The sequence below is a fragment of the Eleutherodactylus coqui genome, chromosome 2 (genome assembly GCF_035609145.1).
Source record: "Eleutherodactylus coqui strain aEleCoq1 chromosome 2, aEleCoq1.hap1, whole genome shotgun sequence".
In the NCBI taxonomy this organism is placed as follows: domain Eukaryota; kingdom Metazoa; phylum Chordata; class Amphibia; order Anura; family Eleutherodactylidae; genus Eleutherodactylus; species Eleutherodactylus coqui.
The window spans coordinates 326,695,181-326,717,704 of NC_089838.1; the positions used below are offsets into that span (position 1 = coordinate 326,695,181).

The 22,524-nt window shown below is 45.5% G+C and overlaps 1 protein-coding gene across 1 annotated transcript in view; it reads left to right on the top strand.

Moving 5' to 3' along the window:
- The window catches only part of LOC136610308 (uncharacterized), a 145,545-nt gene that overhangs the window by 117,346 nt on the left and 5,675 nt on the right, over positions 1–22,524 (top strand). The window contains exons 3-5 of the mRNA XM_066589537.1: positions 330–656; positions 15,376–15,738; positions 20,558–20,677. Of these exons, the coding sequence (XP_066445634.1) occupies positions 330–656; positions 15,376–15,738; positions 20,558–20,677 (810 nt within the window). The remainder of the gene's footprint in view (positions 1–329; positions 657–15,375; positions 15,739–20,557; positions 20,678–22,524) is intronic.

Here is a 22,524-nt window from a genome sequence, read left to right on the forward strand (position 1 = left end):
TTATTGGAGTCACTTGGTTTTGAGCAGAACTTAAAACCAAGTGACTGTCGTGCCGTATAATAGTGGCCGTTAAACTTTTGAGTGACTCCTGTTTACTGTAAAAGGAGGCGAGCGTCCGGAATGATCCCTGGCAGCTCCACCTCCATTCACTTGAACAACTATTGCTTCTGTGTAAAGTATAGGAGCAATGGTCAGACAGTCGTCCCGTATAAACGCACCTTTCCAAAACAATCAAATAAGTAAGTTATAATGTTATCTTTCAGTGTTATTAATATTTTATTAATTATGTGCAATACATATACAGTATATCCCATGTCTTCTGTTCATAGATGGAAGATCGGTGACTCAGGCAGAAGAATTGATTGCTGTCCCAGGAGAAGACGTGATCATCCCCTGTCATTACCCACTGGAGACCCTGGGGGAGGCGCTACAAGTGGACTGGTATTCTGGATATAGTGAACATTGCACCCTTAATAATAACAGGATTAACACTGGGAACAGAACATCTGATAGATGCTCAATTGTAAACTTCCCTGAAGACGTCTCTCTGCGAATACGCAATGTTTCGAAACATGAATTCTTCCGTTATTGTTGCCATGTGACCACCAGTAGTGGAATAATAAAAAGCAGACATGGCACAGAGCTAACCTTCTCAGGTAAATACATATTTCTTGATGTAAAAGGGGAATTAATGGGGCAGTCAGTCTTCGTCAGGGACCTCTCACACGGGGCGAAAATACGCTGCCGGACTCAGCCAAATCCACAGCTGCGGAATTCCACACCAAAATCTGTAGGTCTAACTGCAGAGTTTGGTGTGGAATTGCAGGCAGGTTTTAGGGTATATTCAAATGAGAGGGAGTGGGGGGGGGGGGGGCGCTAATGCTGTGGAATTTACAGCGGAACCTTCCATTGCCAGATATTCCGCAGTATTTCTGCCTCATGTGAACGTACTCTTAAGGGTTTGTTTACATCAGCTGATTTTGTCTAGAAAACAGGATTACAGTGCAAAAAACTGAGCTTTCTCATCCTGTAAGCTCCAGCAAAATTCCAGACAGCTGGCTGCAAATCAAACGAACCCCCATTATAATCAATGGGAGGCTGTTCTGTGCCATTATATTCCATCACAAGATGCAACCGTTCAGCCATTGGGTGCTGTTTTCCTGCTCCTGGATCACCTAACACTGAAGGGAACGAGCCCTGAGTCATTTTCAATTCCACATCAAAATCCGCAGGTTGCCTGCAGAGTTTGATGCAGAATTTATCTGGCTTGTGGTGTATCAAGCAGCCTATTCTGTCCCATGTTAAAGGTCCCTCGGAGCAGGAAAAATTGATCATAAAAGAAATAGAATGGACAGATATAGATGTTTCATAACTACAGAAAGACTTGATCAAAGAACCATAAATATGTGCACTAACAATCAGGTTAAAATTACAAAAAAGTATCCTGAAAAACTAGCCTTTTTTCTATTATAGATTTTGTATTTATGTCTTAAGTAGAGATGAGCGAGCACCAAAATGCTCGGGTGCTTGTTACTCGAAACGAACTTCCCGCGATGCTCGAGGGTTCGTTTCGAGTAACGAACCCCATTGAAGTCAATGGGCGACCGGAGCATTTTTGTATTTCGCCGATGCTCGCTAAGGTTTTCATTGGTGAAAATCTGGGCAATTCAAGAAAGTGATGGGAACGACACAGCAACGGATAGGGCAGGCGAGGGGCTACATGTTGGGCTGCATCTCAAGTTCACAGGTCCCACTATTAAGCCACAATACCGGCAAGAGTGGGCCCCCCCCCCCCTCCCAACAACTTTTACTTCTGAAAAGCCCTCATTAGCATGGCATACCTTAGCTAAGCACCACACTACCTCCAACAAAGCACAATCACTGCCTGCATGACACTCCACTGCCACTTCTCCTGGGTTACATGCTGCCCAACCGCACCCCCTCCCCCCCACAGCGCACACCAAACTGTCCCTGCGCAGCCTTCAGCTGCCCTCATGCCACACCACCCTCATGTCTATTTAGAAGTGCGTCTGCCATGAGGAGGGACCGCAGGCACACACTGCACAGGGTTGGCACGGCTAGGCAGCGACCCTCTTTAAAAGGGGTGGGGCGATAGCCCACAATGCTGTACAGAAGCAATGAGAAATAGAATCCTGTGCCACCGCCATCAGGAGCTGCACACGTGGGCATAGCAATGGGGAACCTATGTGCCACACACTATTCATTCTGTCAAGGTGTCTGCATGCCCCAGTTAGACCGGGCTTTTTAATTCATAGACACAGGCAGGTACAACTCCCTATTGTGAAGTCCCTGTCGACCCACAGCATGGGTGGCTCCCTGGAACCCACCGTCGATACACAAAAATATTCCATTGCATTGCCCAACACAGCTGAGGTAGTAATGTCGTGCTTAATGCAGGTGGGCTTCGGCCCACACTGCATGCCCCAGTCATACTGGGGTTCTTTACAAGTGGAAACAGATTAATTTATAATTCCCTGTGGACCCACAGCATAGGTGGGTGCCAGGAAGCCACCGGCGGTACATAAATATATCCCATTGCATTGCCCAACACAACTGAGGTAACGTCAGCTGTAATGCAGGTGGGCTAAAAAATTAGTTTGATTACACTGTAGGCGAGGGCCCACAAAAATTGCTGTATCAACAGTACTAATGTACATCCAAAAAAATTGGCCATGGCCAGCTAAGAGGGCAGGTGAAACCCATTAATCGCTTTGGTTAATGTGGCTTAAGTGGTAACTAGGCCTGGAGGCAGCCCAGTGTAACGAAAAATTGGTTCAAGTTAAAGTTCCAACGCTTTTAAGCGCATTGAAACGTTTAAAAATTGTTTAGAAAAATTATTTGAGTGAGCCTTGTGGCCCTAAGAAAAATTGCCCGTTCAGCGTGATTACGTGAGGTTTCAGGAGGAGTAGCAGGAGGAGGAGGAATATTAGACACAGATTGATGAAGCAGAAATGTCCCCGTTTTGGATGGTGAGAGAGAACGTAGCTTCCATCCGCGGGTGCAGCCTACGTATTGCTTACGTATCGCTGCTGTCCGCTGGTGGAGAAGAGAAGTCTGGCGAAATCCAGGCTTTGTTCATCTTGATGAGTGTTAGCCTGTCGGCACTGTCGGTTGACAAGCGGGTACGCTTATCTGTGATGATTCCCCCAGCCGCACTAAACACCCTCTCCGACAAGATGCTAGCCGCAGGACAAGCAAGCACCTCCAGGGCATACAGCGCTAGTTCAGGCCACGTGTCCAGCTTCGACACCCAGTAGTTGTAGGTGGCAGAGGCGTCACGGAGGACGGTCGTGCGATCGGCTACGTACTCCCTCACCATCCTTTTACAGTGCTCCCGCCGACTCAGCCTTGACTGGGGAGCGGTGACACAGTCTTGGTGGGGAGACATAAAGCTGTCCAGGCCCTTAAAGACTGTTGCACTGCCTGGGATGTACATGCTGCTCGATCTCCGCACCTCCCCTGCTACCTTGCCCTCGGTACTGCGCCTTCTGCCACTAGCGCTGTCGGATGGGAATTTTACCATCAGCTTGTCCGCAAGGGTCCTGTGGTATAGCAACACTCTCGAACCCCTTTCCTCTTCGGGAATGAGAGTGGAAAGGTTCTCCTTATAGCGTGGGTCGAGCAGTGTGTACACCCAGTAATCCGTTGTGGCCAGAATGCGTTCAACGCGAGGGTCACGAGAAAGGCATCCTAACATGAAGTCAGCCATGTGTGCCAGGGTACCTGTACGCAACACATGGCTGTCTTCACAAGGAAGATCACTTTCAGGATCCTCCTCCTCCTCCTCAGGCCATACACGCTGAAAGGATGACAGGCAAACAGCATGTGTACCGTCAGCAGCGGGCCAAGCTGTCTTTTCCCCCTCCTCCTCATCCTCCTCATGCTCCTCCTCCTCCTCCTGTACGCGCTGAGAAATAGACAGGAGGGTGCCCTGACTATCCAGCGGCATACTGTCTTCCCCCGCCCCCGTTTCCGAGCGCAAAGCATCTGCCTTTATGCTTTGCAGGGAATTTCTCAAGATGCATAGCAGAGGAATGGTGACGCTAATGATTGCAGCATCGCCGCTCACCACCTGGGTAGACTGCTCAAAATTACCAAGGACATGGCAGATGTCTGCCAACCAGGCCCACTCTTCTGAAAAGAATTGAGGAGGCTGACTCCCACTGCGCCGCCCATGTTGGAGTTGGTATTCCACTATAGCTCTACGCTGTTCATAGAGCCTGGCCAACATGTGGAGCGTAGAGTTCCACCGTGTGGGCACGTCGCACAGCAGTCGGTGCACTGGCAGCTTAAAGCGATGTTGCAGGGTGCGCAGGGTGGCAGCGTCCGTGTGGGACTTGCGGAAATGTGCGCAGAGCCGGCGTGCCTTTACGAGCAGGTCTGACAAGCGTGGGTAGCTTTTCAGAAAGCGCTGAACCACCAAATTAAAGACGTGGGCCAGGTATGGCACGTGCGTGAGGCTGCCGAGCTGCAAAGCCGCCACCAGGTTACGGCCGTTGTCACACACGACCATGCCCGGTTGGAGGCTCAGCGGCGCAAGCCAGCGGTCGGTCTGCTCTGTCAGACCCTGCAGCAGTTCATGGGCCGTGTGCCTCTTATCTCCTAAGCTGAGTAGTTTCAGCACGGCCTGCTGACGCTTGCCCACCGCTGTGCTGCCACGCCGCGCGACACCGACTGCTGGCGACGTGCTGCAGCTAACACATCTTGATTGCGAGACAGAGGTTGCGGAGGAGGAGGAGGAGGAGGGTGCTTTAGTGGAGGAAACATACACCTCCGCAGATACCACCACCGAGCTGGGGCCCGCAATTATGGGGGTGGGTAGGACGTGAGCGGTCCCAGGCTCTGACTCTGTCCCAGCCTCCACTAAATTCACCCAATGTGCCGTCAGGGAGATGTAGTGGCCCTGCCCGCCTGTGCTTGTCCACGTGTCCGTTGTTAAGTGGACCTTGGCAGTAACCGCGTTGGTGAGGGCGCGTACAATGTTGCGGGAGACGTGGTCGTGCAGGGCTGGGACGGCACATCGGGAAAAGTAGTGGCGACTGGGAACTGAGTAGCGCGGGGCCGCCGCCTCCATCATACTTTTGAAGGACTCCGTTTCCACAACCCTTTACGGCAGCATCTCAAGGCAGATAAGTTTGGCTATGTGGACGGTTAACGCTTGAGCGTGCGGGTGCGTGGCGGCGTACTTGCGCTTGCGCTCCAACAGTTGCGCTAGCGACGGCTGGACGGTGCGCTGAACTACACTGGTGGATGGGGCCGAGGACAGCGGAGGTGAGGGTGTGGGTGCAGGCCATGAGGCGGTAGTGCCTGTGTCCTGAGAGGGGGGTTGCATCTCAGTGGCAGGTTGGGGCACAGGGGGAGAGGCAGGGGTGCAAACCGGAGGCGGTGAACGGCCTTCGTCCCACCTTGTGGGGTGCTTGGCCATCATATGTCTGCGCATGCTGGTGGTGGTGAGGCTGTTGGTGGTGGCTCCCCGGCTGATCTTTGCGCGACAAAGGTTGCACACCACTGTTCGTCGGTCGTCAGGCGTCTCTGTGAAAAACTGCCAGACCTTAGAGCACCTCGGCCTCTGCAGGGTGGCATGGCGCGAGGGTGCGCTTTGGGAAACAGTTGGTGGATTATTCGGTCTGGCCCTGCCTCTACCCCTGGAAACCGCACTGCCTCTTGCAACCTGCCCTGCTGCTGCCCTTGCCTCCCCCTCTGAAGACCTGTCCTGAGTAGGCGTTGCAAACCAGGTGGGGTCAGTCACCTCATCGTCCTGCTGCTCTTCCTCAGAATCCTCTGTGCGCTCCTCCCTCGCACTTACTGCCCTCACTACTACCTGACTGCAAGACAACTGTGTCTCATCGTCATCGTCCTCCTCACCCACAGAAAGTTCTTGAGACAGTTGGTGGAAGTCCCCAGCCTCATCCCCCGGACCCTGGGAACTTTGCAATGGTTGGGCATCAGTGACGATAAACTCCTCTGGTGGGAGAGGAACCACTGCTGCCCAATCTGAGCAGGGGCCCGAGAACAGTTCCTGGGAGTCTGCCTGCTCCTCAGAATGTGTCATTGTAATGGAGTGAGGAGGCTGGGAGGAAGGAGGAGCAGCAGACAGAGGATTCTGATTTGCAGCAGTGGACGGCGCAGAACTGTGGGTGGATCGAAGCACTTTCTGCCATCCAGGACAGGACCTGCTCACACTGCTCATTTTCTAATAACGGTCTCCCGCGTGGACCCATGAATTGTGCGATGACTGTCGGGACGCCAGAAACGTGCCTCTCTCCTAATCGCGCAGCAGACGGCTGCGATACACCTAGAACAGGAGTTCGGCCTGTGCCCACACCCTGACTTGGCCCTCCGCGTCCTCGGCCGCGTCCACGTCCTTTAGGCCTACCCCTACCCCTCAGCATGCTGTATTACCAGTGTTTTGATTTCACAGGCAGGAAATAAATTGGCGCAAGACTGCAGGCCAAATATAATTTTTTCCCTTTTTTGAAAAGGAAAGGCCCCACTGCCTCTAGTGAATGAATAATCTAAGTTTAATAACTGTGGTGTGGCCCTGCAAATGTGTCACTTACAGAACTTAACTGTAGCAGAGTTATTATAACTCTGGCAGAGCAGGTATTTATTTCCCAGTCAGGAAAGCAAATGGCGAAGCCTGCATTAAACTGTAGCTGGTTGCGTCTGCTTTTTTTACGTTGTACACGCAGCACACACGTACCCACAGCCCTTAGGACTGACAGAGGCAGGCCAAATAGATTTTTTTTTTTCCTTTTTTTACACCAAAAGGCCCCACTGCGTATATTCAATGAACAATACGTTTAATAACTGTGGTGTGGCCCTGCAAATGTGTCACTCACAGAACTTAACTGTAGCAGAGTTATTATAACTCTGGCAGAGCAGGTATTTCGCAGTCAGGAAAGCAAATGGCGAAGCCTGCAGTAAACCGTAGCTGGGTGCGTCTGATTTTTTAACGTTGTACACGCAGCACACACGTACCCACAGCCCTTAGGACGGACAGAGGCAGGACAAATAGAATTTTTTTCCCTTTTTTCCACCAAAAGGCCCCACTGCGTATATTCAATGAACATGAGAAGTTTAATAACTGTCGTGTGGCCCTGCAAATGTGTCACAGAACTTGAGGGTAGCAGAGTTATTAACTCTGGCAGAGCAGGTATTTCGCAGTCAGGAAAGCAAATGGCGAAGCCTGCAGTAAACCGTAGCTGGGTGCGTCTGATTTTTTAACGTTGTACACGCAGCACACACGTACCCACAGCCCTTAGGACGGACAGAGGCAGGACAAATAGAATTTTTTTCCCTTTTTTTACACCATAAGGCCCCACTGCGTATATTCAATGAACATGAGAAGTTTAATAACTGTCGTGTGGCCCTGCAAATGTGTCACAGAACTTGAGGGTAGCAGAGTTATTAACTCTGGCAGAGCAGGTATTTCGCAGTCAGGAAAGCAAATGGCGAAGCCTGCAGTAAACCGTAGCTGGGTGCGCCTGATTTTTTAACGTTGTACACGCAGCACACACGTACCCACAGCCCTTAGGACGGACAGAGGCAGGACAAATAGAATTTTTTTCCCTTTTTTTTACAAGCAAAGGCCCCACTGCGTATATTCAATGAATAATAACTGTGTTGTGGCCCTGCCTACACAATTCTTTCCCTGTAGTATCAATGGAGGATGCAATGCTCTGCAGAGCCGATTTTGAGAAAAAAAAAATATGAAGCACAGCTAACAGCAGCCAGCACAGTACTGCACACGGTTAAATATGGCCCTAGAAAGGACCGTTGAGGTTCTTGAAGGCTACACTCACTCCTAACACTCTCCCTGCCTATGCAACACTTCTGTCCCTAATGCCGGGTGCAACGCTCTGCAGAGCCGATTTTGAGAAAAAAAAAAATAGCCACTGCTAACAGCAGCCAACACACAGGTATTAGTGGCCCTAATAAGGACCTTTGGGGTTCTTGAAGCCTACACTAACTACTAAGACTCTCCCTACAGCAGCTCCGGTACCAGCAGCACTGTCCCTCATCTAACTCACAAGGCATCTGAGGCGAGCCGCGGGAGGTGCCGACTTTTATACTCGGGTGACATCTGATCTTCCCAGCCACTCACAGCAGGGGGGTGGTATAGGGCTGGAACAACACAGGAGGAAGTTGTAATGCCTTCCCTGTCTTTCAATTGGCCAGAAAAGCGCGCTAACGTCTCAGGGAAGAAAGTGAAAGTAACCCGAACACCGCATGGTGTTCGTTACGAGTAACGAGCATCCCGAACACCCTAATATTCGCCCGAGCATCGAGCTCGGACGAGTACGTTCGCTCATCTCTAGTCTTAAGTAAATATAGTTGGTGCAAAATTCAGGTTTCTTAACCCCTTCCCGCTCCAGGGCGTAAGTTTACATCCTGGGAGTGGGGTACTTCCCGCAACAGGGCGTAAACTTACGTCCTGGGGATAGCGCAAGATCACATATGATCTCGCGCTATCCCGCAGCGGGAGCTGGCTGTCAGTCATAGCCGGTCTCCCGCTGCAACAGCGGGGGTGCATCGGAGATGCATCCCCAGTTTTAACCCCTTCCCTGCCGCGATCTATGTAGCAGCTCTGCCATGCCTTATCACAGCGATCATCAGGGCAGTGTTGTAAGTCCCCCAGGGGGACACAAATTGTGTTAGGATTTAAAAAATAAATTAAAAAAAAGGAAAAAACCCTGCGCTGAGCCAATCAGAGGCAGCACTCACTCACCCATTCATGAATTCATGAATGGGTGAGTAAGAGCTGCCTCTGATTGGTCAGGGCTATGACCAATGACAGGCAGCTCATTCAGCAGGCGGGGATTTTAAAGCCCCGGCTGCTGAATTCTACTCACAGCAGTTCAGGAGAACTGCCGGCCGGCCGCTGCTGAACTCCATCTGCCGGGACCAGGTGAGTATATATATATATTTTTAATTTTAACACATTTCTGGATGGATTTCAGGGAAGGGCTTATATTTTTAAGCCCTTCCCGAAAATTCATCGTGCGATCGCCGGCAGCCCATTGCTTTCAATGGAGCCAGCTGTATTGCCGGCTCCATTGAATTCAATGGGCAAACATAATTCTTCTTTGCCACAGCTGTTACAGCTGTGGCAGAGGAGAATGATTTGTCTACTATATGTTCTCGATGGGGCCGGCGCCGCTGCCGCCGGCCCCATTGAGCGCATATAGAGAAGAGAACAGGAATCGCAGACCGCAGGTAGGTGCGATCTGCGATTTCTGTTCTATAATGTATCGGACGAGCGCATAAAAAGCGCTCATGTGTCCGATACCATTGCAAAGCAATGGTTCTCTAAGATCGCAGATCGCAGGCGCAGGTCGCACGGAAAATCGTCCGTGTGACCGAGGCCTTATGCTGCATGATTAACGCTGTAAGAAAAAAAAAATCTATGGCAGAATTGATGCGTTTTCTCTCCCTGTTATCATAAAAAAAATAAAAGTTTTACAATATAGTCAATGTACCCAAAAGTGGCACAGATAAAAACTACAGTTTGCCACGCAAAAAACAAGCCCTTATACGTCAACGGAAAAATTAAAAAGTTATGACTTTTGATAAATGGAGAAGAAAATCCGCCAAAAAAATCGTTGTGTCCTTAAGCCCAAAATAGGCCAATGTCCTTAAGGTGTTAAAGGGGTTTTTCCATTACTTAAAAGTGCTTCACAACCACTTTGTCTTTCATGGCTGTTACTGACTGGGATATAGAACTGCTGCAGTCAATCACTGGCCTTCTTTAGGCATTGATTACGGGAGGATATAGGGGTAGGAGAGGAACAGGTGGAATCTCTGTGGGTAGAAATACAGGGAAGAAAAAATAACAAATTCCTGATAGGGGTTTTCTATAGACCACCTAAAGCAACAGAAGAAACTGAAAACTTACTATTAAGGCAGATAGAAGAAGTGTCAACGCGCAACGAAGTAATTATAATGGGGGACTTTAATTATCCAGATATAATATGGGAAAATGAGACCTGCAAATCTCACAAGGGTGATAAGTTCTTGAGAGTAATTAAAGATAATTACCTGAACCAACTAGTGCAGGAACCAACAAGAGGGAGGGCCATTCTGGACCTAGTACTAACTAACAAACCAGACCGAATAAAGGGGGTACAGGTGGAGGGGCACTTGGGGAATAGTGACCACAATATAATCAACTTCCAGCTGTCATTCAATAAGAAACCTTATCAAGGGGCGACAAATAAACTAAACTTTAGTAAAGCAAAATTTGATCAGCTTAGAACTACTATCGGTAACATTAAATGGGACAACACATCAAAAATGCCAGTACGGAGGACAAATTGGAAAAGTTCAAAAGGATCCTAATCACCTCATGTGAGCAGTTCATTCCCTTTAAAAATAAAAGAATCTCAACTAAAAGGAAACCAATGTGGCTCGACAAGACGGTAGGAGGGGCAATAAACAATAAAAAGAAAGCGTTCAAACTACTAAAGCAAGAAGGCAGCGAAGAAGCGCTAAAATCGTACAGGGAAAAAACTAAATTTGCAAAGATACGATCAAAATTGCTAAGGAGGAGGCGGAAAGACTGATCGCCAAAGAGAGCAAAACCAACCCAAAACTATTTTTCAACTATATTAACAGCAAAAGGATTTGCAGGGAGAGCACTGGCCCTTTAACAAATAATGCAGGAGGAATAATTGAAGATGATGGAGGGAAGGCAAATCTATTAAATAGTTTCTTTTCAAGTGTATTCACAAGCGAAAAGGAAATGTCACACGAGATACAGGGGAATAAAATAAACCCCTTGCAAAATATGTCATACCTAACGCAGGAGGAAGTGCGGAACAGGTTAAAGAAGATTAAAATCGATAAATCGCCAGGCCCAGATGGAATACACCCAAGGATACTAAGGGAACTAAGTGATGAAATAGCTAGGCCACTATACCTAATATTTCTAGACACTATCAAGACCGATGTAGTACCATTAAATTGGCGCATTGCCAACGTGGTTCCAATTTATAAAAAGGGGACCAAAAGTGAGCCTGGTAACTACAGGCCGGTAAGTCTCACCTCAGTAACGGGAAAAATTTTCGAGGGGATTCTGAGAGACGCCATCGATGAGCACCTCAAGGAGAACAAGGGAATAACTCCTCACCAGCATGGATTCATGAAGGGTCGCTCATGTCAGACAAATCTGATCAGTTTATACGATGAAGTAAGCTCTAGGCTGGACCTGGGAGAGTCTTTTGATCTTGTATATCTGGACTCCTCTAAAGCGTTTGACACCGTGCCACATAATAGGCTAATATACAAAATGAGACAGCTCGGATTGGGTGAAAACGTGTGTAATTGGATTAAAAATTGGCTTAATGATAGAAAGCAGAGAGTGGTAATAAATGGTTCATATTCTGATTGGGCCACAGTCACTAGTGGGGTGCCACAGGGTTCAGTATTGGGCCCCATTCTGTTCAATATATTTATCAACGACCTGATAGAGGGGCTGCACAGTAAAATATCGATATTTGCAGATGACACAAAATTATACAATATAATTAATGCAATGGAGGACAATGCGCGACTACAAACTGACCTGGATAAGCTGGGGGCTTGGGCAGAAAAATGGCAAATGAAGTTCAATGTTGATAAATGTAAGGTTATGCACATGGGCAGCAAGAATGGATGTTACCAATATTCGCTTAATAGGGTACCGCTAGGGAAAAGTGAAATGGAAAAAGACCTGGGGGTACTAGTGGATTGTAGACTAAACTGGAGCAACCAATGCCAGTCAGCTGCTGCAAAGGCAAATAAAGTTTTGGGATGCATTAAAAGAGGTATAGGGGCGAAGGACGAGAACATTATCCTTCCATTATATAAGGCACTTGTCAGGCCTCACATGGAATACTGCGTACAGTTCTGGTCACAGGTGCTCAGGAAAGATGTTACGGTATTGGAGGGGGTTCAAAGAAGGGCAACTAAACTAATACATGGAATGAAGGGACTGGAATACCCAGAGAGACTATCAAAATTGGGATTATTTACTCTAGAAAAAAGAAGGTTAAGAGGCGACCAAATAACCATGTATAAGTACATGAGGGGACAATACAAGGATCTCTCCCAGGATCTGTTTACACCCAGGACTGCAACAGTAACAAGAGGACATCCGCTACGTTTAGAGGAGAGCAGGTTTCATCACCAACATAGAAAGGGGTTCTTTACTGTTAGAGCAGTTAGACTGTGGAACTCTCTGCCTGAGGACGTAGTGATGGCAAAATCCTTAGAGGAGTTTAAAAGGGGACTTGATGTCTTTCTGGAGAAGAAGGATATTACAGGATATAATTATTAGGTTAAGTGTCAATCCTGGTATATAGGCAGGTAGGAACTATTAGGGGTTGATCCAGGGAACAGTCTGATTGCCATTAGGGAGTCGGGAAGGAATTTTTTTCCCCAAAAGGGCTATTTGGCTTCTGCTCTTGGTTTTTTTTTGCCTTCCTCTGGATCAACAAAACAGGAGGCTAGACAGGCTGGACTAGATCGACATTGTCTTCATTCAGCCTTACGAACTATGTTACTATGTTACTATGATGGCAGCTGTCTCATGTCCGGGTCAGAATCAACCAGGAAGGATAATGCCAGGGCTCAAACCCAGGAGCTCCTGTACTCCAGGCAGCAACTTTCCCTACTGAGCTATTCAAACACTACATTACCTTGCCCAGTTCTTCCTTCTGCAACCCAGCTCCTGATTAGCTCCACCCACACTTTATCAACCTGGCCCTGTCTCTCCTTCAGTGCGTGATTAATGAGCTCCCAGCCTATAATCAGGCTCTGTTCCTTCCTGCTCCTCCATCTTCAAACAGCTGCTCTGTGTACCGATCTTTTTGAATACAGGAAAAGAGACTCTATGTTCCTGGCCCTGTTCGACCTAAAGTCCTTAAACCGGTCCATGATTCTAAATGGAGATGAGCGAGCACCAAAATGCTCGGGTGCTCGTTAATCGAGTCGAGCTTTTCGTAATATTCGAGAGCTCTATTCGAGTAATGAACCCCATTGAAGTTAATGGGAGACCCGAGCATTTTTGTATTTGACGATTTTTTTTCTTTCTCTTTCTCTCTCTCTCTTGTAACGAGCATGTTCGCTCAACTCTAATTCTAAACTTCCAGGCCACCTTGGAGTCAGGAAAACTCTTGAACTACTGCTTTTCCTTTTAGTGGCCTAATTGTAGGAACAATATGACAAAATATGTTTCCTCTTGTGCAACACGTGTGCAAAACAAGACACCATGATTTCCATTAGGACTTCTTCAATCACTTCCAGTCTCATCCAGGACTTGGAGATCAATATCAATAGATTTTATTGTGGTCTCTCTCCCCCCTCCCCCCCCTTTCGAATAATTTTGGAAAAGCTTTAGTGCCTTGGGGATTACTATTGATTTGTATTCCGCCAGACTGAAAGGACTAACCAGACTCTTAAAAAATACCTCCGCTGTTTCATTTACTACCTCCATGATGATTGGGTGGACTACCTGTCAACAGCAGTATTTGCCTATAATAACTCTAAACATAGTTCTATGTCTCAAAGTCCCTTTTTTGCCAACTGTAGTGTACATCCAGTATTTGTTCCTGGCCTTCCAGTGAATTGTAACCCCATTAGTCCATTTAACCCCTTAGTGATATGCACTTGTCAAAAAAAAATAAGCTCCGGAATGGCATGAAACTTTCTATTTGAGATTGCAATGTTGATATAAGTAAGTGATTGCAATATCATTTATTGCAGAAAACTGACCCCTTGAAAGAAAGTTCTAGTACCATGTTGGGCCTCCTCTAACTTGGATACAAAATGTCATATGGGCGGAAATGGAGGCATACAGGTCCCGTATGGTATCCCACAGCATATTGGTCCACATTTGCTGTAACTGAGCATCTAGATCGTGCAAACTCATATGCTATCAAAATTGGCATCCCAGATGGCCCCATACATGTTCTATTGGTGATAAATCTGGCCACTGGGCAGGCCACAGAAGTGTGACAATGTTGCGGAGGCATTCCTGTGACACCCCTGCTGTGTGCAGCTGAGCATTATCCTGCTGTTGCTGAACTGTCATTGTCCCTCGTACCACTTTTAGGGATGACGGACTGTCATATGTGATGGCCCTCCAGAACATCACACCAGCAGTGGGGGCAGTGTGCCGCTCCACAGTTAAGGCAGGATTGAGGCACTCACCTCTAGGTCTCCAAACACAAACACGGCTGTCATCAGTGCTCATACTAAACCTGCTGAAGACAACCTGGTTTTACTCCATAGCAGCCCAGTTTCATTGTTCATGATTTCATTGCAAACAAAGGCGCTGGTGCGTGTAATACGCCATAAACGTAATGGGTGCCATAAGACCAAATGTCCTTCAGTCCAGTACCTGGGAATAGTTCCAACAGACACAGGGCTTGTAACTATGGTGCCACCTGTCTCTGCATGGTGGACAATGATGTAGTTGGAGCTGCTTGTGCTTTGGGGGAAGATCAAATGATCCTCTCTACTAGTGGCCTGCCGAGGGTGTCTTGAGCCAGGTCGCCTTGTTTGAGTAGCCTCACAGATCCACTGGTCCAAACACCTACCAAAAGTCTAGTCAGAATGGCCCAGGTGTCGGGCAATTTGTGATAAAAACATCCAGCTTCTTGCATTCAAATGATGTGCCCCCCTCTTAGACCCACCTTACCTGGGTCAAATGTCTTGAATTGTGGTCAATAAGCTCTACACAAGTAGAAAAAGAGGTCCACTACACACAAGGAGCCTCTGAGAGCCTTTCTAAAAGCCAAGTGTGGAACCACTTTTAGGGTCTCAGGTGGCAGGACCATTCATCTAGTCACGGCACAACTCTAATCATTTGCATATCTGTCTGAGATGCCGAGTTTTGCAGCAAAGTGACCATTTTAGCCTGAAAGGGAATGCATCATCAGAAAATTACCTATTGTAAACATTTTATGGTAAACATATTTTTTAAGAATTTTTTTTTGTTTTATTGTCAATGTCACAATCTATAGGTAAAAGGGTATCAGCGGCATCAAGGATTATTCAGTGTCAATGGCACTGCCAGAGATAACCGAGTACAGTGCTCAGCTATCTCCGGCAATCCCATTGACACTGAACAAAGCAGCAATGCGCTCACGCGACCTGCCATCCATTCTTTGTCATGAAAAAAGAAAACAAAGTAAAGAGGATGGGGAAACCACTGTAAAACATATCTCTACAGCAAAGACAAGATAGCCACCCCTATATACAGACAATAGAGTAAAAGATCTGCAATCAGAATATAAATACTACTGTATATAAATGCTACTTGTTTCATAAACAGCTCTAATAACATTTTATTGTGTTTTATTTTTCTAGATTCTCTTACCTTTCCATCAATCACAATTACACAGACACAAAAGATCGTGGGCCGTATAGGAGAGTTTCTGACACTAAACTGCTCATACAAATCATCCCAAGAGGATGTCCTCTGGGTAAATACCTACTGGAGACTCGGCAACAAAACCGGTCCTTATGTCTACCACCCCTACAAAGAAACGGTTCATCCCAAATACAGAGGAAGAACGGAAATAACAGGACAAGCAGATCTCCACATACGAGAGGTGCAGATATCTGACGACTCCATCTATTACTGCTTTATGGTGTTCAAACTTTGTAAAGAAAAAAATATTCATAAAAAATCTGTTAAAGTTGGAGAAGGAACAAAACTGAGCGTGGCAGGTAAAATCACAATATTACATCTTTGTATAGCTTTTAGAACTTAAAGGGGTTCCATGTTTTTTATTGACTCCCCAATCGATTGTCTGTTGGCTGTAGTCCCTGCACTCCGGGCCTAGCACAGGTCCTCACACTGTTGGCCCTCCTTGTGTTATAAATATGTGCATCTTCACATTTTGAACCTAAGTAATCTGGAAGGTTTGCTATTTTTCATCATCCTTTCAGTTAGTTCCCTTTTACATGGAAGGACCTGTTGGGTACAGATGCCCGACAAGTCATCCCTGCGATAATCGTTCCTGTGATTTTACACATGCATGAGCATTGCTAGTGAATGTAGTCTGCGTGGGCCGGGGATCGGGGGCCTTAGGCATTAAAGGATATAATCTGCTGAAAACTCTCAAACTTTATCTTACCAAATTACCTGCTATCACAGTACAAAGATAAGTTTTCTTTTACTATAGCATAAGTAATTAGATAATATGACAGGTTACATTACTATCAGATAACAAACTAAATAACCAACAAAGCAAAAAAATTTTAAAATAATTAAAAAAAAATCAAAACAGCAGATAGAAACTTTCTGGTTGGTAAATCTCTTATTCCAGCTTTGTCATGCAAACTGAGTGGCATCCGAAGGGCCATCATTAGTAGGTTTGTTATTCCGACAATGTATCTTGTGCTGAAGGAAACAAGATAGGCATGACTGGAAACCTTCCAATAGCATTACATAAAGTATCCACATACAAGAGAGCAGTGGCATGGCTAGAGGCAGGGGACCTGGGGACCAGAGGGTGACAATAAGCCAGTCTACATGATACAGGACTAGGGCTGTGATCTCTAACTTTACCCTGGGGGGAAAAAAACCCAAGCTACAGTATGACTCCAGACACTCAAAGGGGTATTCCCAGTTCAAGAATCCTATGTCAATGTCTGCAAAATCAGAAGGCAACGCAGTCACCAATAAGATGTTTGTTTCCAAAATGCTCCGTTCTCCAGATATTGCAGATATTGATTCCTCTGTCCTCTGGTTGTTTACTGCTCGTTGCCAGGGAAACAGACCACCTCTTCTGTGGAAAGGAATAGCATAGCACAGCGGTAGCTCGTGGCCAAGGCTAGAGCGCAGCCACTCCTGAGATACTGGCCATCAGATTTAGGTGAAAGAAGTGCCGGCCTCCTCTGCTATTTCCTCCTACCCTACTCTGATACTTTAGTAGAGCTGATCAACAGAAGGCTAAACATGAGGCAAGCTGTAAGAACAGCAAAACAGCAATATGGCAGTGATTGGATTCCAAAGTCATAGGAGGTGACAACAGAGACAATGATTTCCTTCATTGCATTCCCAGGGGCTCGGGAGCTTAGATACACGTGATTAGTATTTGGTATCCCCCAACAACTTGATGTATTCTTGGCCAATTCCTCTTGAGAGAACTGATGTAAATTAGTCAGGTTCGTAGCCTCCTTGCTTGCACACAATTTTTCAATTCTGCTCATCAACTATTTATGGGATTGAGGTGTAATACATTAGTTCTAAAATATCTGAGGATATAAACAGCACGGAGCGCTATTCTAACATTAGTCCTTGAATATCTGGGGATAGCGACAGGAGAAGGTGCTTTTCTAATATTAGTCCTGCGGATATAAACAGCAGGTGGAGGTATTATATTTTAATATTAGTCCTGGATAGAGACAGCAGTGGGTGCTATCCTAACATTAGTGCTGGAATATCTGTAGAAATAAACATTTTTTTTAACAAGTGTAAATACAAAAATTCCTTATTATAATCATGTCCTTGATTTAACTACAAGCAATATTTTTTGTGGAACAAGCACTTTAACTCAATTGATGTTTATTAGCCTATCAGAAGCTCCTAAAGTTATGATATTGCTTCGTGGAATTTTATAACCATTTAACCTTAAGAACATGGCCTTTTTTGGGCATAAGAATACAACAATTTTTTTCACAATTTTCAAATTCACTCTTCAAAAGCCATAATTTTTTTTATCTTTCTGTTGATATAACCATATGATGGCTTCTTTTGCGTGGTAAACTGTTTTTATGGGTACCATTTTTGGGTACACATTGGGCTCAAGCCGGATAAATGGGGAGGGGTAGAGAAAGCAATGGCAAACTACTAGAGATGAGCCAGCATACTCGCTAAGGAGAAATACTTGAGTGAGTATTGTCCTTTTTGAGTACCTGTCTGCTCGTGAGAAAGCGGGGGAGAGTGGGGGAGGACGGTGGGGGGGGTCTCACTCTCTCCACCCCCCGCTGTCTCCTGCTCACTCCCGCAACACGCCACTCACCCTTGCTGGCACCCGAATCTTTTCTCACGAGCGGGCAGGTACTCGAAAAGGACAATACTTGCTCGAGTATTTGTCCTTAGCGAGTATGCTCGCTCATCTCTACAAACTACTTCACTATTTCTGCAAAAATACTTTATGCGTCACAGCAAATCATTTTCAAACACGGTGCCAGAAAGTGGCCCCTGGGACAGAAAGCACCCGACAAGCAACCAGGGAAGAACAAGGACGAAGTACGAGTAGCTCGGGTATTTTTTACAGGCTGTACAAATACGCAAAGACTCTGGTTGGTTGATTTAGCCTAATGTAAAAGAAATCATCTGTGTTTCACAAAGGTTCACAGTATTAGAATTTGCAACATTCGTGGCATGAATATAGGGAAACTGGACATCGTGAAAAAGGAAATTAAATGGCTCAACATTAATATTCTTGGCATCAGCGAGTTGATAATTATCGATGTTCAATGCGTTTCCTCTCAAAAGAGATTCATCAGGAAAATCAGATGTAAATGATAAATCAAAGAAAATAAAAGATAAAAAAGCGCCAGTCAGGAAGTCCAACAGCGCAAGAGCCAGATCTTCTGGAGGAGGAGGTAGCCTGAGCTATGAAACAACTTCCAGACAAGAAGCCTCAGGCATTGACCGCATACCAGCTGAGTTACCCAAACCAGTGCCAATCCAAATGCTAACAATACTTTGTCAAATCATGGCCCAAAGACTTTGTCCCACTTCCAAAAAAGGTGATATGCATGAATGCTGCAATTATCGGACCATCGCACTCATAACACACATAAGCAAAGTCCTGCTCAAGATTATTCAAAGACATAGGAGTAGGAACTCCTATGAGTTGAGTAGAAGTTCACTCATGGTCAATCTGGATTTCGCATGGGAAGTGGAACCAGAGATAAAATTGCAAACCTTTGGTGGATCATGATGAAGCCGTGCAAATATCAGAAGGACGTGTGCAAAATCAGCAAATAGCGGTGCTCATACTTTGAACATATCATGCAAGCTAATTCTCTGAAAACAATATTAATGCTCGGTACAGTTAATGAGTTGCGAAGAGGAGGACGCCAAAGAACAAGCTGGCTGGACGCAACCAACGGGGATACGGACATACACATGGAAAAACACAAAGATGTGCTCAAGGATAAGAAAGCAAGGAGAACGATGATCCATAAAGTGATGGAAAGTTGGCCATGACCGAACGGATAATCATCATCACTGTATTGTAAAACTTTTATAAAAGCCCATGTCCTTTTTTTGGGTCTGGAAAACACTGCACGGTGTGCGATGTGCATGTGAGTGCGATTCGAGGTTTCCCAGTAAAAGCAATGGGAAACATTTGCTGATCCTCTAACGTGGCTGAAAGCCAAACCAGTGGATTGCAACCCCACCAAAGTTACGGTAGGCGGTTTTCTGCACAAAAACGCCTGGCATCCACTGGTACATCACACGAGCATGAGCGCAATATTGGGCCGAGTTTTACGGTCCGATACCGTACTCGGTCGTAGGTAGGAAGCATTAATCATGAAGCATAAATGACATGATAAGCTTTTTCTATCGGCTGATATGATTACGACTAGAGATGAGCGATCATACTCGCTAAGGACAAATACTCAAGCGAGCATCGTCCTTTTTAAGTACCTGCCCGCCAGCACCCGAATCTTTTCTCACGAGCAGGCAGGTACTCAAAAAGAACAATACTCGCTTGTCCTTAGCGAGTATGCTCACCCATCTCTAATTACGACAATACCAATTTTTTGTTTTATTTTTTTGCACAATATAAACTCTTTTTTGGAATTTTTTTTTCATTGTTTCATTCAAAGTTTCATAATGTTTTCTTTTTCCATGGACAGAGCTCTGTGGGGACTTGCTTTTTGCTTGACAAGCTGTAGTTTTTATTAGTACCATTGTGGGGTACATATGGCTTTTTTCATCACTTTTATTTTGTTTTTAGGGAGGCGAAATGAACAAAATGAGCATTTTGACTTTGTTTTTTTAAGGCGTTTTATGTTTTTTTTTTTGCTGTGGAGGATAAATAAGGTGTTCCTCTGTGAAGCCTTTAAATGCCACAATGTAAATTGATTGCGACATATAAGGGACTAACGGTGGGAGGCCGGTTATCAGTCACAGCCAGCTTCCAATGCGGGATGGCACCGGCTCACTTCTCAGACCGCCAGTATTCACAGGATGTAAATCTACGGCCTGTTGCATTAAGGGTTAAAGGCAGTCATCTTGGTGCATGGGAACCTCTGACCACTGGAGCTTTGATAAACTAAAGTATAAATGAACTGATGTGGATATAAACATTTGGTGCGTCATGTGCAAAGTAGATATCTGACCAAGGCACTAAAACTCGAGGTTGTTTACATGAATGCAGATATGAGTTTGTATGTCATCTTATGACCTCCGCTGTAGATTTACATCACAACCATTGGTAGATGTATTTCAGTTTATTATGACAGCTAGCTCCTACGATTCATGTCCAATCCATAATTATTGTCATTTATTCACCTGCAGAATCTATGATAAAGCAGCCAGATGAACGCAGTAAACAAAGACTTTTCATCACTGTCTCCATCTCTGCCTCAATGCTGCTGATTCTTCTATGTGTGACCTTAGTTGTCTTAAAGAAAGCAGGTAAGAAGATGATTCTATCTATTCCAGCGCAACTTCCATATCCTTCCATTTATATTACACTCCAATGCAAAATTCCATGAAGACCTTTCAATATATACCAGATGTCATCTTTCGTAATACATAGGGGGGGGGGGGGGGGAGTGGATATGACTTATTTTATTTTATAATTCCAGATTTATTTGTGTATGTCAAAAAATGATGTCCCCCATGTCATTTATAAACCTATTTATGCCTTAAAAGTTGATTACAAAAATAGCTGTGCTTACAAACGGTATATAAAAAGGATAATATACAAAGAAAGGAAGGAACATATAGTACAGTTATAAAAATAACTTACCGATTAGATCGGTCTGTAACTGGATTGTGAGGGGACACACGGGGGTTGGACATAGAGGTGCTGTCCCCTAGTATTTTGACAAAGATCTTTGGTCCATGCTGTAGATTTAACATGTCCCAGGAATACCTCCTACCTCCCACTCGTGATAGCAGATAGAGGCAGGCTGATTAAATGCCCAAAACTCCAAGAGGGAAACTATGGCTGCCATATGTCATAATGTGATTTCACCAATTCATAGACACTAAACATGACACACATAACATTATTAGCTCCTCAGATGTCTATTTCAGCTTGTTCCTAAAGTCACTCAGAAATAGAAGTAAAGGTAAAAAAAGAAAAAAAAAATCTTGTTATTTGTATAGCGCCAACTTATTCCACAGCACTTCCAAGTAATTTATTTTTTCCCCTCACCAAGCTGGGTACTCATTTTACTGACCTCAGAGGAACGGAAGGCTGAGTCAACCTTGAGCCGGCAACCTAAACCATGCAGGAATTCAACCTTCAGGTCATGAGCGAGAGCTTAGGACTGCATTTCAGCTGCCTTAGCACTCTGTACCACACAAGGCTCATGTGTTGAAATCTGTTTCTGGTAATGTCGTTATACCCAAGAGATGAACTATAATGTTAGTTATTATTTTCCCCATTGTCCTTATATAGTCCTCACCCCTGAGATGGCCCAGAAACGTTGATTCTTGGGGTTGTGTTTGCTACCATAACTCCTCTGCAGTATGGCCACTGTCTTGGGGTGACATTTGACTCTGATTTTTCTTTGAATTCCTGTATTTAATCACTAGCTCACTCATGTCATCTGCAGCTCCAAAACATCTCCAGAATCTGCCCTTTGGAAACAGCAAACCATTTTATTGTTGCCCTGATCCATTTTCAGCTGGTCAACAGAAGCTCACCACTAAATGTTTGTTTCGTCACTAAACTTTCCCCTGCCCTATCTATTCTGAATGCAGTAGCCTGGCTCACCTTTCTTTCCTACATCAATGCCCTTACTTTGTGCCAGTCACTGCACTGATGCTTCCACGCTCTTCCATCCACTATGAAAGAAGCACCCCTGGGTGGTGCTCGGCCCCTCTATTAGGTTTGGAGATAGGGGCTTATCTCCGGCTTGTGTCTCCTCCTGGATAAGAGCAAGTACCACCAAATGTGGAAGGGTCTCCTCTCCTCCCAAGGATTAGGTTCAGGTATTAAAAACTAGACCCTGGATATTCGTAATGTAGACCCAATCTGATTCAATTTTCTAATCTCAACAAGTAATTATATTTTGGAAACCAAGAGTGTACCGTGGACAGAGTGTATTCACTCCTGTTGCTGTGTGACCCCCAGAACCCACAGAATCACATACCTGTGAAGCTAATCATCTGTCACATATAATGTTTGGTATCCACTGGTAGGTAAATTCATGATGGGAAACATTGTGTCCATAGCTTCCCTATTGGAGGGCCTCCTGGGCAAATATGGCTAAGATATTAAATTTGGTTTCCATCCGGAAGATCTGCAC